At 39.3% G+C, this 17,316-nt stretch overlaps 1 protein-coding gene across 2 annotated transcripts; it reads right to left on the bottom strand.

The window, feature by feature from the left end:
* Positions 1-11,945: 11,945 nt before the first annotated feature.
* On the bottom strand, positions 11,946-17,310 carry ruvbl2 (RuvB-like AAA ATPase 2). 2 transcript variants are annotated; one of them, XM_015961751.3, is made up of 14 exons: positions 17,239-17,310; positions 16,474-16,528; positions 16,298-16,353; positions 15,827-15,968; positions 15,592-15,721; positions 15,440-15,506; positions 15,200-15,306; positions 15,016-15,109; positions 14,719-14,937; positions 14,510-14,628; positions 12,844-12,963; positions 12,627-12,756; positions 12,421-12,535; positions 11,946-12,312 (listed from the first exon to the last, which is right to left on the bottom strand). In XM_015961751.3, exons 2-14 carry the CDS (start codon positions 16,526-16,528, stop codon positions 12,287-12,289), a joined length of 1,380 nt encoding a protein of 459 aa, XP_015817237.3. In that variant the 5' UTR covers positions 17,239-17,310; the 3' UTR covers positions 11,946-12,286. The 2 variants fall into 2 exon arrangements, with proteins under 2 accessions (XP_015817237.3, XP_015817238.3); XM_015961752.3 differs by having other exon boundaries at positions 17,257-17,277.
* Positions 17,311-17,316: the final 6 nt, after the last annotated feature.

The raw sequence follows: 17,316 nt of genomic DNA, 5'->3' as shown, positions 1-17,316 counted from the left end.
CAGCCTTAGGACGGACAGGAGAGACTCTTATCAATGATAAGGAGTCTGTCTTTTTGGCGGAAGCACATAATAACAACAAGCTGCGTAACAGTCCAATTCAATATTAGAAATAACAAATTAGTTATATATATATATATATATATATATATATATATATATATATATATATATATATATATATATATATAACTCAATGCATTATTTTGGGGAGAATAGTTTTTTTTATTTCTACAAATTTAGAGAAATCTGGAGTTTAAAGCAACACATAAGACGTTTTCTGCTTCTCCCTCCTACTGGTGGAAAGCAGAATTACAACTGTCGTAAACAACCCTGCTGTAGCTAGCGCTAAGAATGAGCTAAGGCTAACACAAGTAAACTGATACTAAATAAGCCTCGAAGTAAAATGATCCACACCGTTGGACAAAAAAATATTATTACTTACAAGTTAAATTGCAACAAAGCCAGGTCACCATCAGTCTGTGATTTCATAGCCTCCTTTAGCTCACTGAATTGTGTGCAGGCTGCGCCGATGTTCACTCTGGTTTTAAGTTACTCTCTTACTTTTACCTCCAGGCTCTGCCATGATGGCAACAAAAAGAAAACCTATTTTTGTTCTTCCTGTGCTTTTTTGTTGACAGTCATCAAACTGAAAAAGCTAACTGCTAGCCTGTATATTAGTTACAGGCACAGCAAACAGCTGTTGTCTTAAAGGAATTAGAAACCTCCCACTGGTGTTCCTACCCAAACCACAAAACTATTAGAAGCTGTTTCTGGTAATCAGAGGGCTACAGAGTGCTTTCGGTGTAAGGTTGCTCAATTTTACGGCTCAAGAACCACTGAAACCAGTTTGAAAGCAATATTTTAAAGCATTTAAAAATATTTAGTGTTGCTTTAAGGGTGGAATCAGCTGAGAACTTCTGCATACATGTTTTTCTTTTTTAAAAAAGCACTTTTTTCAAACCCCTAAGACATGATCTGAGGAGGATTGTTGACTGACCCCAGCAGAGGAGTGTGTTACGGTGCATCTTGTAGCAGTGGTGTGTTAGCGTGACTCACTGAGGGTGTGTGGGCTGTGTCCTTAAAGCCAGACCGTTAGCTTTAGCTTGTATCCAGCTGCATGGAGCTCTCTGAATGTGATCGCGTCCAACCCGATGTGTTTACACACCTTCATCTTAAAGAACTAAGCTTCTTACTCTCCATTTGTTGATTTTTCTTGTCTTTTACCAAATGAGGTTTTTATTAACTACAGTAGATATATATATATATATATAAATATACATATAAATAGCTATATCATGCAGTATCTTTAATATTATTGTAAATGATGGTTTCGATGCAATGTATTTATTATTTGTTACCATAATGAAGAATTTTCTATAAAGGGAAGTTTATAATGTTGAAATATACTACATTTTATTGTGTCATCGGGTTTTTAAATGCCTAGTAGTTGGTTTTGTATCAGAATTAATCAACACATTACCTTTTACTTATCACTAAGATTCATCTCGTTTACTGTGACTACAAATTTGACTTCTCACACACAAAAAGAGAAGTGCAATGTGATGTTTTTAGGATGCAATTCTTTTGTTTTTGGTTTTTTTCCTCTGCTTTTGTGAATTTATATTCTTTTAGAATAACCAGAAGAAAAAAATTATTTTTGCACACTTATTGTTCAGGGATTTGTTTGAACCACAGCCTCTGTCGCAGACGTTTGTCACTTCACGCACATTTTAAGGCGTTGAAGTCAAAGAAGCTGGCTCTGGTCAGATGGGTCATGAACAAAAGTTTCACTTTGCCAAAAACAGAGTTGATTCTGGCGCCTATCCTGTTGCGTTGAGTTCTTCTACGTAAATGATCCCCGAGGTGATGTCCTGACAGCGTGCTATTTCTTGTCATACAAGAATCTTGTATAAAGAAACATATTTCTGATGTTGAGCAGAAAACAGAGGCTATTTTTTATTTTTAGTCAGTAAAAAGAAGCTTCAGAGAAATCAAAGTAATATAGTAAAACTGAATTGTGACGCCACTTTGTCAAGGGAAGGGGGTGTCAAATTAAAATGTACATGTCTGTAAATCAAATAAACCTATTTAATCACCCCATGCTGGTGTTCTATGTTTTTCTTTGTTAGGGAAAAACCCCTGTGTTGATATTTTAGCTGAGAGAAGAAGCAGACGACAGTCGGCATCTGCAGAAACAAGAAATACCGAGGAGCCAAAGCATCTACAGACTGTTGATTAGAGTTGTGCAGATTCATAAATGCATGAATGAAACTGCATCCAGTGAGGCTCAAATTTCACATCCCATAATGTCTATAGCATTTATACAAGTTCTGCTGCTCCTCGTGGATGCATTGATGAGTAAAAGTATAATTTATGTGTAGAAAAGTTAAATTACTTTGGAGAACATGGTCAGATGCACAAAATATGGTTTAAAAATTTGCTTCATCTTTTTTCAATTTTACCCATATTTTGTATCTAATATTTTATTTCATTTTTGTTTAAAAGTTATTTTTACATTTTTCATCCTGTTTGTGAAGCACCTTGTGGTTTTTATTTTTAAAGACACAAAAAAAAGTTTCTTCCATCAATCTGTAAACAAAAAAATCTTAACATTTTTTTTATTTTGCAGCCATGTTAAAAATACACTTGGCTGTTTTGTTTGCTTTTAGCGCCCCCTAGTGCCTGTTATTATCTGGTTAAACTGAAAATCCTCGCTGTGCGTTCGTCTTTTTAATGCTTAGTTTAATTGAACTGCTGAAATGTCTCCCCAGCTTTCATTATTGTCTAAAGGAGCCGTTCATCACTAAATGAAACAAGTCCGCTATGTTCGTGATCTAAAACGTGCAGGAAGCAGACTGCAGCCCTCCACACTTAAGTTGCAAGGGAGATATTCTGGCCACAGGGGGCTGTAGGGGTCTGAGGGACATTTCAATAACCCTGTAAAGGGTCATTTTAGCACATACTGGCTCAAGAAAATTATTTCAAAATATTAAGAAGTTGCATAGTATCCCTTTAATAACAATCAGAAGTAAAAATCAGGCAACAAATCCATCTTTAGTTTTGGATTTCTTCTGGTTCTTTAATGAGGTTTTAAACTTTGTGATTAAAACTTTTCAGGCATTAATTCACCTTATTGTAAAATTTTGCTAAGGCATCTTTCAGCTCAGCTGCAGCAAAGATCCACAAGCATGAAAAAAACCCACTTTTGGGAACTTGATCCCCTTTAGCTGCTCCGGCACTCATCTTGGCTTACAAAGACTCGATTTGTGTCTCAGTGAAAGAAGGATGGAGCTGATCCGTGAATGAACTGCTTTATTGTTCAGGTTCAGTCAGACAGACCTGTGTGCGGCTCGGTTTGTGAAGCAATCTTGTCGTCTCCAGAGTGGTTTACAGGCACACTGGCAACATCACAGACAGGCTTCAATCCATGCTAGTGGATGCCAAAGAAAAAAACCTAATATTTGCCTTCACAGGAGGCTTGGAAGTCCTCAATTAAAGTACCTTTCTGTGCTGACGTTCATTAGAGAGAGCTTTTACGTGATGATGCACCTAATAGAGCTAATGGGTGTGTGTGTGACAGGTCTGCACAAATACACAGAGTCTTCTGTGCACCTAAAACATTCATTGGCTTGCATTTTAACAAGCCCCAGCATCTGACACATCTTCAGACCGAAGCAGGAAAATCCTACAGGAGCTCAAAGTGAAGAAAAGGCCCCGAGTCGGACAAATATGTCCCCGAGCGTCAGATGCTCCCGTCTAAAAGTCAACACACCTTGTGCTGCAGCAGGCAGGAAACATCGGGGCGTCGACAGGAAATGGGGGAGCCGTTCGAGCAAACACTGGAATTTCCAATTGCACTTTGCCTCTTCAAATCACAGAGGGCAGACTTTGTAGAATACGCAGGGCGAATTAGGTACAAAATAATACCCGCTGGAGGATGTGAGGCTTCAAAATGTCAGTTTGCTCTAAGTTTAAAAACAGCTCTGTTCAGGTCATGGCTCTTTTTTTAATGTCTACGTGCAACATGATGTCCTGCTGTTTCAGAATTTATTAAGCTTCAAAGGACAAAACAAGGGGGTTTGAGGTCATATTAAAAGTTTATTTCAGTCACATCAACAACAGCTGATACAATAAAATAACCACCTTTGATCTAACTCAATCTGATTCCCGCCACTTAAAACTGTGAGATTTATGTTGGTGCAATCGAGTTTAATGACCAAATGTTAAATTAACAGCCCACCGAGAGCCCTGACTTACACTGTTATAAAGGATCTCTAAGATAAATGATGTTTGAATATCCTAATTGATCCCTTTAATCTCTGAGAAAACCTGGATCAGAACAAACAGCGAATAAAGAGAGAAATGGCAGCTATTTCCAACAGAACAGAAAGTTCATAGAGAAACACATAAAATCACACCTTCACTGTGAATCTCTCACCTCCACAGGCACCCACCAGCTTTTCCATCCCACCTCATCCTGATGAAACACTGCTACAGTCACAAAAACTAGAGGAAACATTACACAAGCTACATTCATGTGGAGTAAATCATTATTTGAGTTCAGTTTCAGTGGCCATACTCTGGCCTGATTACAGCCAGACCTGTCTGACATCACCTGGGCTAAAAGCAATACATCACAACCTGTTCTATAGAAGCAAAAGGGCAAAATATCCTAGGAAACACGTAAAAGTTGGATATCTTCTTGCAGAATTTGAACCTCATAACATTCTTTTTCATTTTTCTACAATTTGTCATCAGCAATGTGTGCTTTAAAGACCCACAGTTGTCACACATTGTCCCCCCTGTTTGACCTATCCCTGTAGAGACCAGTGAGCTGCAGCTGTGGCTGTGCTCAGGAACTATTTGGTGGTTTAACCACCAAATCCAACCCCCTTAAAGCTGCGTGTCAAGCAGGGAGGCATTGGGTCCAATTTTTATAGTCTTTGGTTTGACCCGACAGGGATTTCAACTCCAATCTTCCAGTCCCAGGGCGGACACTCAACTACTTGGCCACTGAGCTGGTGCATGGAGCACTCTGAGAAGACAAACTGATGTAAACAATGTGCTCACCATCATGTAACACTTTTTTTTTCACCAACAGAAATAAACTTGAGAAGCAGACAACACCAGGCTGAAAATGACTGCAGGTTGCATGCTCACTTTTATTACAAGAGTCGAAAATGAAACAAGCACAATTAAACTTGAAACAGCTTTCACCTTTTGGGAAATCATCGATTAATGGCTGGAGTCTGCTCTGCAGCTTTTTCGTTGCTATTTAAGAGACATTTTCAGATTAGCTTTAGCTACAGATTAAAAGCCTTATCATTGTGATCTTTAGTGTCCAATCCTAGTCCCCGAGAACCACAACCCCTCATTTTATAGATGTTTACTGCTTCGGCACACCTGACTCAAACAAATAAAATTTGATCAGACTTCTGCAGAACTTAAGGATATCTTGAATTCAGCTATTTAATCAGGGGTGGTTGTACAGGATAGTGGCAACCAATATTAACCTTGCTGATGATTATCTATTGGAATCAACACGATTCAAGATGGCTGCCTTCGCTAACTGACATTAGCAAACAGAAAAATATCTTTGAGTCACTTTCACAGACAATTCGCTGGAGTTCATTGCTGGATTATCAGCATCTCTCACACAAAATACTCAAGTTGTGCATTCCTTCAAATACGTCTTACTTATTAATATGTTGAGTGAAGAACAGAAGTTGCAAGGACAGATCCCTGAGGAACACCATGTGAAAGTTCATTTTCCTGGGAGAGTAAAGGGTAAAAGGTCATTCTCCTAAAGGAGAACCTGAAAACTGAAAACCAAAATAAACAAAAGAAAAACAAACACAAAGTTAGGAAAGAAACGACAAAACATTATCACAAAATTATAATGACTTCTAAATTAATCAGAAAAAATAAAAACTCCAAAACATGGGATTTTATTTCTGAGTAAACGTTAACGGATTAGGTATATTTTACCCAAATTGACCAACTGTGAGATGTTCTTTCACTTCTTCCTCTCATCTGAGAGAATTGCTTCTTTGTGCATTGTTGCTTTCTAATGGTCCATCAGAATCGAGGAGCCAAATAACCTTGAGTCGTCTGCATAAATGCATATCATTAAAGAGGCTGACACATGTTCCAGAGGAAGTAGATGTCCTCTGACTGTCTGTCCATGTGAAATGAATACAAGATATGCTCCATGCTAGCAATGTCAGCTAAAGAGCCGAGTTTAAAGATGTAAGAAGACAAGTATGGACCGCATCTGCTACAGCTGCGGCCACAATAAGGTCAGATACAATCATCATACCCCGTTGGGCCTTTGGGCAGTGGCTGCATCTCAAACTGCACCACTGAGATTTACAATGTGAGATGGGATTAATTAGATTTGCATGCTCACTAACGAGGATCTAATGTAAATTGACAGAAATGCAGTGTTAACACAATGTACTTGTTATGTGCCACAGTGGGATTTGTGTCACGGGTGAGAAGAGCTGAGAGTCCCACAGTTTTCTGAATTAAACATGAGTCAAACTGAGTGGGTTGAATGATGTTGGTTGGTCTTAGTTGCTATTTTAGCTCAGATGTTTCCATATTTAGAACAGGTGTAGAAAAGTATTGCGGGAACTCTGCAGCTTCGTCGAGCATTTACTCGGTGAGATGCACGTGTGTGTCTCACGTGTGAAGCTGAAGCATCGGCGTGAATGATAGCAAAGTTAGTGAATGGAAAGAGCTTTGTGAATGCAAGCTGAAGGGTAGGTAAAATGATGTATGTGCACACTGCACAAACACATACAGGTAAGTTAGAGCAGGTGTGTGCAGCAGAGAGGCCTGATTTGTCAATCCACACCCCTTCAAACACCCACATCATGCAAATTGTTCTCTATAGAAACGGATCAAGGGAAAGAATTTTAGTTTCTCACATGAAATTTTAATATTATTGAATAAAAAATTATTTTCCTTTGGCTTCTTCAAATCAAAACTTTAACACATTTATTGTTACGCTACATATTGTTATGCTTGGTGTGTCTCCTGCGACCTGATGCTGGCATTTGTAATTTGACTATGGCCAGCAAAGAGCTCCAGAGTTGTTTGAAGAACTAAAGCCAGTAACTAGAGGGACCCCAAAGTTATTTCTTGTACCCCTAAGAAGCCACGACATTTTGTTGTTTTACTCTAATATGAGCAAAGAAGTCTAGAGACTAACGTTGAGCTAATAATGCTAACGGTACATTAGAAACACATAGTCGACTCTAAAAAAAATCTCAAGCCACCTTTTCAATTACCTACATCTTGATATTACAGTGAAATGTGTGTGTAAAGTGAATAATCAGTCAAACGTGGTGTTTTACGTCCTTAAATTCGTCATTCAGAGAAATAACAGCAAGCTACCGGCCAGCCAGACAGGAAAAACAACACTTCCTCTATGCCAGAGGCACAATACCGTAATAAGTGTAGTAGGTGCTCCCTATCGTAAAACACCTATAAACGCAACCGGTTTGACGATGTAACAATCTAATCATCACCTTATTGTGTCTGACTCATCTTAGCTTGTCATCCAGATTTTTCTGGTACTGATTCGTAACTGACCACAACCAGGAAATTCACGGAACAGGAGAGAGAGAGAGAGAGAGAGAGAGAGAGAGAGAGAGAGAGAGAGAGAGAGAGAGAGAGAGAGAGAGAGAGAGAGAGAGAGAGAGAGAGAGAAAGAGAGAGAGAGATTGCAGTGACCAAATTTGACCACAGGAAGTCATCTTACTTTATTCTTACACAGTGCACCTTTAAAGTTACTTCTCTAAGTAGAGCAATGAAGCCAGGAAGTGACGTGAATTAACGCCAACATTTGTGTTACATTACATGGATATTTTATATAGAAGTCTACAGTTATTAACAGCAGGATATTTCTACTCATATTTCTCCCAGAATATTCCTATAAAATGTAACTGACTGTAGTGTCAAGGCTTAAAACATAAGCTTTAAATCAAACGTGTTGGATACCAGCCCTCAGAACTGTATTCCCTTCATCAAAATAAGCTTTATTTGAACTTTGAATTAAATTAAGGGCAAGTGGCTCACTCAAGATTTCTACTTTCTGCTTTCAGGTTCCTCTCCTCTCAACAAGAACAAAAAGCAGAAATATGTTAAACGCAAGAGCGGATGTTCCTAAGACTGGACTGGAGTGAGATCATTTTACAAAAGCAGGTATTTGCTTAGCCAGACAGTGACGAGCTCATTAGGACACAAAGAAAATGGCAGCATTTTACTATGTGCAGCAAAGAAAATGTCAACACACCCAAAAACTTCGTTTTCACTTTGGATCAGGTTTTGCAGTGAGAACGCTGTGAACAAGAAGGTGTTATTAGAAACAACACTGAGGCGCGGCGCACTTTCTTTGACCCAGTTCTCGGTTCTGACCACAGGAACCACGTGCAATACCTTCACACATATAGCCACCGTGAAAGAAAAAGGATGGAGATTTATTTTTTCCTAGGAAAACTCTTTTTTTTTATAATTCATAAACACCACAATCTTAATGGTGCTTGAACCTAAAACCTTGTTTAACTATGACATCACAGAGAAAATACTTCAGCATAAAGAAATACTGTGAGAGGGCTGAACATATGTAGAAGTGAGAGATGAACTTTACTTTCTGCTTTCTGAAGTCACCTTCTGTTCAGGAAGTGTTTGGTCAAGCAAAGAATCAACAAAGAAACAGGAACATGGGGATAATTTTATTTAAAAATGATACTTTGGGCATTTTGAAGTGGCCTCCGATCAGTTTTTTTATCTATACTAAAAACCTTACCTGCAGGTGACGTCTAAAACTCATTAGTAGCCAGATCAGTAACAATTTATTGGCTAATTTACAGTATTTAAAACAACTTTTGTTCAAATCAAAGTCACACTAATGCATTTAAATGCTTCATTATCTGCTTTTTAAACCGGTTCATCCAAAGCCTAGCTCAGGGGTCTGTGACTTTTACAATACATAGAGTAATTTTCCCCCCATATCAACCTAAATAAATGTTTAGACCAAAAACTGTAACAAGCAGTGACACCTCAATGGGGTGGCCAGAGGGGCACCATGGCCACCCCTGGATTTTTTTTCAGGGAGCACCACTGTTTACAGGATATTTAGAAAAGATAGTTTATACTTTTTGATAAATAACTATGGAAGACTGAGGCGCGGCGCTGCCATTGAAGATAAAGTTTTTTTCCCCCTCAGAATTCTGAAATTAGAATCCGAATTCTAGCTTTATCCGAAAATCATTTCAGAAATGTCTGTTTTTCCTCTTCTGTAAACATCCAACATAAGTGATTTGCTGTCATTTAAAAAATAATAATTTTTTCTATTATGTTAAAAATACATTTTTGCAAAAAGTTTTAACATTCTTCCTGAGATATTAATATTTGTAGAAAATAAATTGGTCTAAATATATGACTGGTACTTTTAACATTTAATGGAAATTCATGTGGTTTGAAAAACCCAAAAAAAGCTGCTTAAACAAGACATTTTTGTAAAGCAGTTTTGATCATATTTAGCCAAATATATTAAGAAATTAGAGTTTTACTCTCACTTAATGCCAACAAATTTACGTCAGCAGGTTTGCTTTGACATCCCATCGTCAACTAAAATGTTAAAATCCCAACCAACTGGACCCATCTTTGCTTTAACCGGGATCTCACGGTGATTAAACCCAGACTGAAGGTTCAATCAATCTGTTAATCCTAGCTGACGATATTTCTAATCAATTCAAAGGATCAGGAGGTTGATTCACTTCCTGAGCGATTGTACTTGATTTGTTTGTCCACATTAAGCTAATGACAATCACACGGAGAGGGTCGTTTAACTGCTCGACCCCTGACACGGCTGACAGTGTAGAAACGTATCCCTTTACCCGTTTTTCCCTAGCTAAACTAAATCTGACAGATGCAGCAGTGCGGATGTGAGCAGAACAAACATCTGATCTTTCCTCAGATCTCTGACATCAGGGAACCACACGTTGGCGTTCTGTACAGCGTCACAGCCCGAGGACGCCGTGCTGACAAATCGAAGGAGCCGGTCCAAGAACACCCGCGGAGCAGAGCTGTAAACAATGATTTGAATTAACACAGACATTTCAAAAACAAAATCCTCAGATCAAATGCATTAAAAAGATCCTCGGTCACATTTATACGTCTGCTCCAAGATTTTTGTCAACATGTAATAAATGTAAAAAATGATTAGAAAACAAAATTATCTTATAATAAATTTGCATTTAGAAGAAACTTGAATTATAAATTAAAATTGGATAACAACATAAATATAGACACTAATTACTTTAAGAGTCTCATTCACTTTAAGTTGAAATTTATTTAAAGCGCAAATATAAAAGATGTTGGAGAACAGCTTGATTAAAAAACACAGAAATATCTCATTAGTTTGCTCTTAAAACTGGTTAAAGTCCCATTTTTGATTCTTTTTTTAAAACACAGGAAAGGTTTCTCTTTACCTTGCTGCTGAGTTTCGTTTGCGACTGCAAAACATCCTCAGAGCTGACGCTGATGGTGGCGTCACTTCCTACTTCGTTTATCTGCGGGCAGCAGAGGACGTTGTCGCCCTCTGCTGCCCGCTCTCCCCTCTCCGATGATGCAGTCCCATGCACGATCCAATGTGTCAACCCCATCGTCTCTGTTCATGGTCCCACATCCACGTCTCCTTATCTCTATAGCTTCTTTTATCCATCTTTTGTATTTCTGTTGTTCGGTGTTTATGATCCTTGTGTTGTCCCAGTCCATTACCTGGTTTTCTCTTGTGCAGTGATCTGTTACGGCTGACTTCTTTATTGTGCTTTCTGCCTCGTTTTGCTGCTCTTGTGTGTCTTTGACTTGTTTCTCTCTCGCACTCCTTTCTATGTTCTATTGTTCGTGTGTTGAGTTGGCGTCCGGTTTCTCCTATGTATGTTTTATTGCAGAGTTTGCATGGGATTTTGTAAACGACTCCACATACAGCTGGTATCTTGTCTTTTGGGTGTGCTAGTCTGTTTCTAACTGTTGTGTATGGTTTTGTTGGTGTGTTTATGCTGTGTTTTTTCGTTGTTGCTCTTATTTATTCTGTTATGCCTTTGATGTATGGTAGGGTTATCACTGGTTTTGGTTCTTGTCTTTCTGGGCTTCTGGTTCTTTGCTTTGGTTGTTCTTTTCTTTCTGTTGTTGTTTGTTGTTTTCCTTTGTTTATTGCCCATGTCAGGTATCCGCAGGTCTTTAAAGCGTGTTGTATGTGTTTGTCCTCTTGTTTACGGTCTCTTTCTTCTGTTACCATGTTTGCTCGGTGATATAATGTTCTGATTACTGACCTTTTGTGTATGATGGGGTGTTCTGATGTCCATAATAGATATTGGTCTGTGTGTGTTGGTTTCCTGTATGTGTTTATGTTTAGGGTCCCGTCGGCCTGCCTAGTCATTTTCATGTCCATAAATGCTATACTGCCATCTGTTTCTGACTCATTTGTGAACTCTGCAAACCCCAGATGTTTTGCAGTCGGCAAACTGTCAGCAAGGTAAAGAGAAACCTGTCCTGTGTTTTAAAAAAGAACCAAAAATGGAATTAGAAGCCAAACACAGAATAACGTACCAAAGATGGTTAAAGTCTCTTTTTAAAACTGATCTTAGCACTCCCCCTTGTGGTAAGAATGAGTACTGTAGCGTTTACACTGCACAGCTGGCTGAATTTAAGATTATCTTTTTTTAATGAGAAATTATTTAAATTGTGTGAAATGGGAAGTTTGGAGTAACTGCGGAGTGTTTTTTTCAGTAAGTGATAAATTATTTCTTCCCTTGTTTATTTTAGTCACAATTTTTCCAGATGAGCTAATTCTAATATCAAAGATAACCCGATTCTAATCTAATCTAGAAACTAAGAATCTGACTCTGTCTGAATACAAAAACACAAAAATCTGTAGTACAAAAGCCAGTTTATTTAGATCTAAAGAAATAAATCACATAAAGAGAAGTAAAAAACAAAACTACAAGGGAATGAATGTTCCTACCACATGACAACACGGAAAAGCCTTAGGATAATGCAGATTGATCCATTTTAAATCCAATTTCAGCACTGAGTTTTAAATTTTCTTTTGGAAAGAGAAATAATTAAGAATTTACTGCATTTTTTTTCTTTCTTTGCTGTAAATTGAAGTTAAAATCTAATTTATTGTCCAACTCTGAACTGACTTTAAATCTGGGTACTAAGAACAAACAAAAACAAGGCTGACGGTTATTATACAAGGCAGTCCTCTTGATTATGAGGTATCCATGGATGCTGTTTCTGAAACATGAAAAGAAACAGATTTAGCTTATTCACCGCTTTCATTCCAGATGTTAAAATCCTGGACAGAAAGTGATATTTCTATACATCCAGAGGAGGAAAACTCACGTGTTTCATTAAAGAGGAAGGAATCCTGATACTCCTTCATGTACTGGGAGGATCTGGCCTCATCCAGGAACAGAGAGTAAACCCGTTTAATGTCCTCCACTTGAACTTCTGTCCCCTTTAGCAGCAACAAAAAGACACGTGACACACACACACACACACACACGATTTGAGATCTGATGCTGATCCGACGCTTCCTCTGAGCTTACCTTACGTTTACGGCACACCAGTCCTGCAGTGCTGATCAGCTGGATGGCGTAGCGCAGCGACGTCTCCATGCCGATGCGAGTGAGGACCATGTGAGCCTCCTCACTCAGCTCAACATCCTCCTCCTCACACCTTACAAAGCACAAAAGTGTTTACTTCCCTAATTTGGATTTGGGAAGACAGGAACACGGTTCGTGGACAGGGAATACCGATTCCTACCGGATCTTAAGAATCTGCTTCAGCTCTCTCTCAGTGTAAGGAGAGGTGGCGATGATGAGCAGGCGGTCCAGCAGGTCGATGGGGATTCCATGAGGGCTCTGATAATTGGTGCCACGGATTCTATGAAGAAGATCATGTTCAATGTTATACAACAGAAAATTATAAGTACTTTCTTTCATTTTTCACAGATTTGAAAAAACAAATACAGCATTTTTATTTGTCAAATTAAAACAAGTGATCACAGTAAAGAAAACAATCTTTACTGACACTAGAGAGACATTTTTAAGAGTCAAATAAGTTTAATCACAAAGAGATATAATAAATAAGGTTGCAAGCATGCTTTATAAAACTGAGCCCAGATTAAAAGGAGGTAGTTTATGGAGGCTCAATCCCGCCACTATCTCATAATAGGGGTTGTATGAACTAGTCGAATAGTCGACTTCACGGCTCTGTAGTGACTTTTATGCCTGTCATCGACTAGTCGCTGTCAAGTGATAATGACTGACAAGATGCAGTCCTCGGAAAAGACAGCAGGTGATCCCCTGCGCGTCGGGAGGCAACGCGCTGTGCCAGAGCGTCGGTACTGACACCGGCGGTAAAACGGACATTTAACCAAATTGTGATGTTTACCCTCTTGCAATTTAACCTTCCCCTCACCCCCATCCTAACCTTAACCAGCTTGTGCATGCAAAGCTCTGATTGTTGATGCGCTCCAGACATCTGCGTCCTGAGCACGGCCACAGTAACATTATCAAATCAGGTGTCGCCACCTCAAAAACTAATTAAACACGCAATCGTTCATGTCGGCTCATTTCCTTTTATGTTTTTTGTCTTTTATTTGTGCCTGATGCGTTTCGCTGCTGCGGAGCGGGGCGCATCACCTGTTTTGTCCTCCGGTGACACACCTAACTGACGTGGCCGGCGAGCACTCCGCTGTTTTTGCGGTCGGTAGATCTTTTAGAACTGCAGTTCAAAGGTAACTCATAAGGTGAATATATATGAACCCAGGTAGCAGTTTTTCTTTAGGATTGAGAGGAGATGCAGGAAGATAATAAACAGACAGGACAGAAAAATAGTCAAATAAAAACAAGTTAGTTTTTGTACCTGGTGGTTGCAACAAACAGACACCATTGAAGGTAATCAGAAGTGAGGAACAGAAAATGAAATAATTATTTTAATGTTTAGAGCAGCAGGAACTCCGAGAGACTGCAGGCACATCAGTGAGTTTGCGGCCGCTGCGCAGGGGGGGGGGGGCTGAAGCAGAAACTACCGTTGTTAAAAGAAATGTCTTTAACTTAGAAAATGTGGGCGCAATTTTAATTGTCAAAAACTCCAGCGAACCTACCGACCCCCCCCCCCGCCGCTTCAGGTATATGACGTCATCAACGACTAGTCGAAGTCGACTCGATTTTCATTACTTGACTGTCGACTTTAAAAAAAATAAAGTCATGCAACCCCTATCTCATAATTACAACTTTACCATCTCATAATAAGATAGGGAAGTTAGAAGAAAAAAAAATTATAATTTTATTATTTAATTTTAATAATGAGATAGCTATGTCATATTTATGAGATAATTTTTTATCAGAGTGGAGGGAATGGGCTTCCATAGCAATTAAAGCTTCAGCTGTGAGTTTTTTTTCCACTGGATGTGCATAAACACTACCGGGTGATGCCTCTGTTGGTTGCCATGATGAGAACAGGAGAAAGGTCACTCTCCAAGGCCCGGTTCAGGAAGGAAAAGCACTCCATGTCCAGCATATGGACCTCATCGATAAACAACACCTGGAAAAAACAACAAACAAAATGATTTGTTATGTAGTTTAAGCAGGTAGAAACCCCAAACTTCAAAAATCTGCACACACTAAAACTTACTCCGGGAATAATCTCTGCCTTGCCTTCTTCCCTCCACTCGCACACTTTGGCATTTATCTGCTCCCGGACCTCGGACTTGATCTCTCCGGTGTCTCCGGAGAAGAGAGCCAGGAAGCCCTGGGTGCGGCTGTTGATGACATCGATCTCATGGAGGGACACCGTATGTACCACCTCCTTTCTCTTCTGCAGCTCTCCCTCCGGACATTGGACAAACTGGGTCTACAAAAGACAAAACAAAGAAAATAATCCAGCAATCAGTCAACCTGCATCCTCAATCTGAATACAGTGGCATCACACCTGAGCGCCCATGGCGTCGTAGTCTCGGGCTCTGGTGAAGGAGCGACCCAACTTGCTGATTTTCCCAGTGGCTTTATCAATTGTAATAACATCTCTGTAAAAACAGAGTAAATAGATTTGTTCTAACGTCGCTCCAGCAGAGAAAAACGAGACTAGAGAGTCTTGTTGTGCGAACAGAACCTACCCAGCTTGAACCTTCTCCTTACTGAGACTGTCAATCATCTTGTTGCCCAGGTCATAGATAGTCTCCATCTCTGTCGTCTTTAGAGTCAGCTTGCCTACTTTTGCACCCTGACGGAAAGAAAATATAATTTTTATTAAACAGGACTCTTCAAAGAGAATAACATCAATGTATTTAAGCTAACAGAAAGTGGGAGACAATAAATTCTGAGACTACTAGCTAACATTAGAGAAAGTATCCCACCGTTCCGGTGGCCGGTCTATCAATCTGGATTTCCACAACCTCTCCTTCAATAATCTCCGTCTCCTCTCTGTAAATACGGAAAAAACAGTCAAAGGCAAATCATTTCATACAAAAATAATTAAATAATGCTGTATCTGTGACCGCTGTCTCACTTGATCCTCACTCCAATGGCTTTTCTAAAAGCTTGGCTCAGTGCCTCGGTCTTGCTCATTTCCAGGGAGAAGATCTCGCTACCAGCCAGAGCTGTGAAGGGCGTGTCTGAGCCGAGAGACTGTGCGATGCCTATAAGACAAGCTCATCAGGAACAGGATGCAGGAACTCTTGATTCAAAACAAAATGCAACTTGAAACATTTACATCCATGGACAGCTTCCAACTCGGCTCTCACCCATTGCAATGGCAGTCTTTCCCGTGCCAGGTTGGCCAGCGATCAGGACCGCCCTGCCAGCAATGTGGCCGTCTTTGATCATCTCCAAGATGACCCCTGCTGCCCGACGGGAAGCCAGCTGTCCAACCATCCCCTGAGAAACCTGCAGGTGAAGAGGATCAAGTCTCCTTCAGACAAAACCTCACACACATTAATGCTGGAAAATTAACTAAACCTAAAAGAACAACACTGCTCAATATTCTAAAGTGTTGGTAGATAATATAAGAGAAAATGTCTGAAGTGATGTGATGTTGAGGTTACACAGGCTATCTACTGTATTTTCAGTTTAACCAGTTCTAGCAAAGTATATGCATTAGTAGTAACCAAACAACACATTTTACAAACAGCTTTTTTCTTTTAAAAGACTTAACAGAGTTTCTTTAGAGAGCATGAACAGGAAGTCCACAGCAAATGAATCAGAGACAAGAGTACCTGTCTTGGCTCCAAAGCATCATCCAGGCCAAGGCCCCGAATGTGAGAATGGGCCCCTGAACGCAAAAAGGTGGATTTGAAGGAAAAATAAAGAGCACACACAACTAGCAGCATCATACACCCTTATGATAAATTAGCTTTTTGATTAGTTAACGGTTCAAGACGTCCACACCTACCAATTCTTTCAATCCGTGTGATATCACGAACCTCTGGAACCTTTGTAGCCGCCATCTGCATCAGGTGAAACACAACAAGAAAAACTTGTAATATTAAGTAGATTGTTTTACGTTTCTGAATAATTAAGCAATGCAACTTCTACTGACCAGTTATTTGTCTGTATCTCACATTATGACTCAAAATAAGTCAAATTATTAAAAACAATAGTTAATGTGTAAACCTGATCATACTAAAACGGTAAAGATCAGATCCAAAACTTGATTTGGCAATGAGACACACCTTTTAGTAAATAATGTACCACAATAAAACGATATTTATGTTGTTTGCTAGATCAGAAAACGTCTGAGAGGTCTGTTCTGTCCAGCTGGTTGTCATAGTGACAGTTATAACCCATGCGCTACAATACATTAGCTAGCGTAATACAAAGTTTCGATCACTTTCCAAATATTAATGTCATACGTGAAAGCAAGAAAACTTTTAACTGCCACCACATTAGTTATGTAACATACCGAAACATGTGCGGCTACATTGCCAGCGTTAAAACAGGAATAGAATAGCATTCCGTGGCTAATGTTGTGTTAGCAAACAGCTAGCTTCATTCATCGCTTTATTTAAAGCTAACATTCAAAACAAGCAGAATGGGGACGTCAAACACTCCAACATCATAAGACTTTCTTCAAATTACACAGACAACAGCAATCGGGCAGCATAAACTGTAATATGTTTGAATTTTATATTATTTTATAATAAGCGTGTTCACTCACCTGCACCACTACACTCACCGAAACGTGAGAACGAGGCGCTCCTTTCTGAAAGTGCACCGAGCAAATGCGTCCGACTAG

This window comes from Nothobranchius furzeri, chromosome 10 (assembly GCF_043380555.1).
Source record: "Nothobranchius furzeri strain GRZ-AD chromosome 10, NfurGRZ-RIMD1, whole genome shotgun sequence".
Classification (NCBI taxonomy): Eukaryota; Metazoa; Chordata; class Actinopteri; order Cyprinodontiformes; family Nothobranchiidae; genus Nothobranchius; species Nothobranchius furzeri.
The sequence above is the reverse complement of the archived record's forward strand: the minus strand, read 5'-3'. Positions and strand labels throughout refer to the sequence as shown.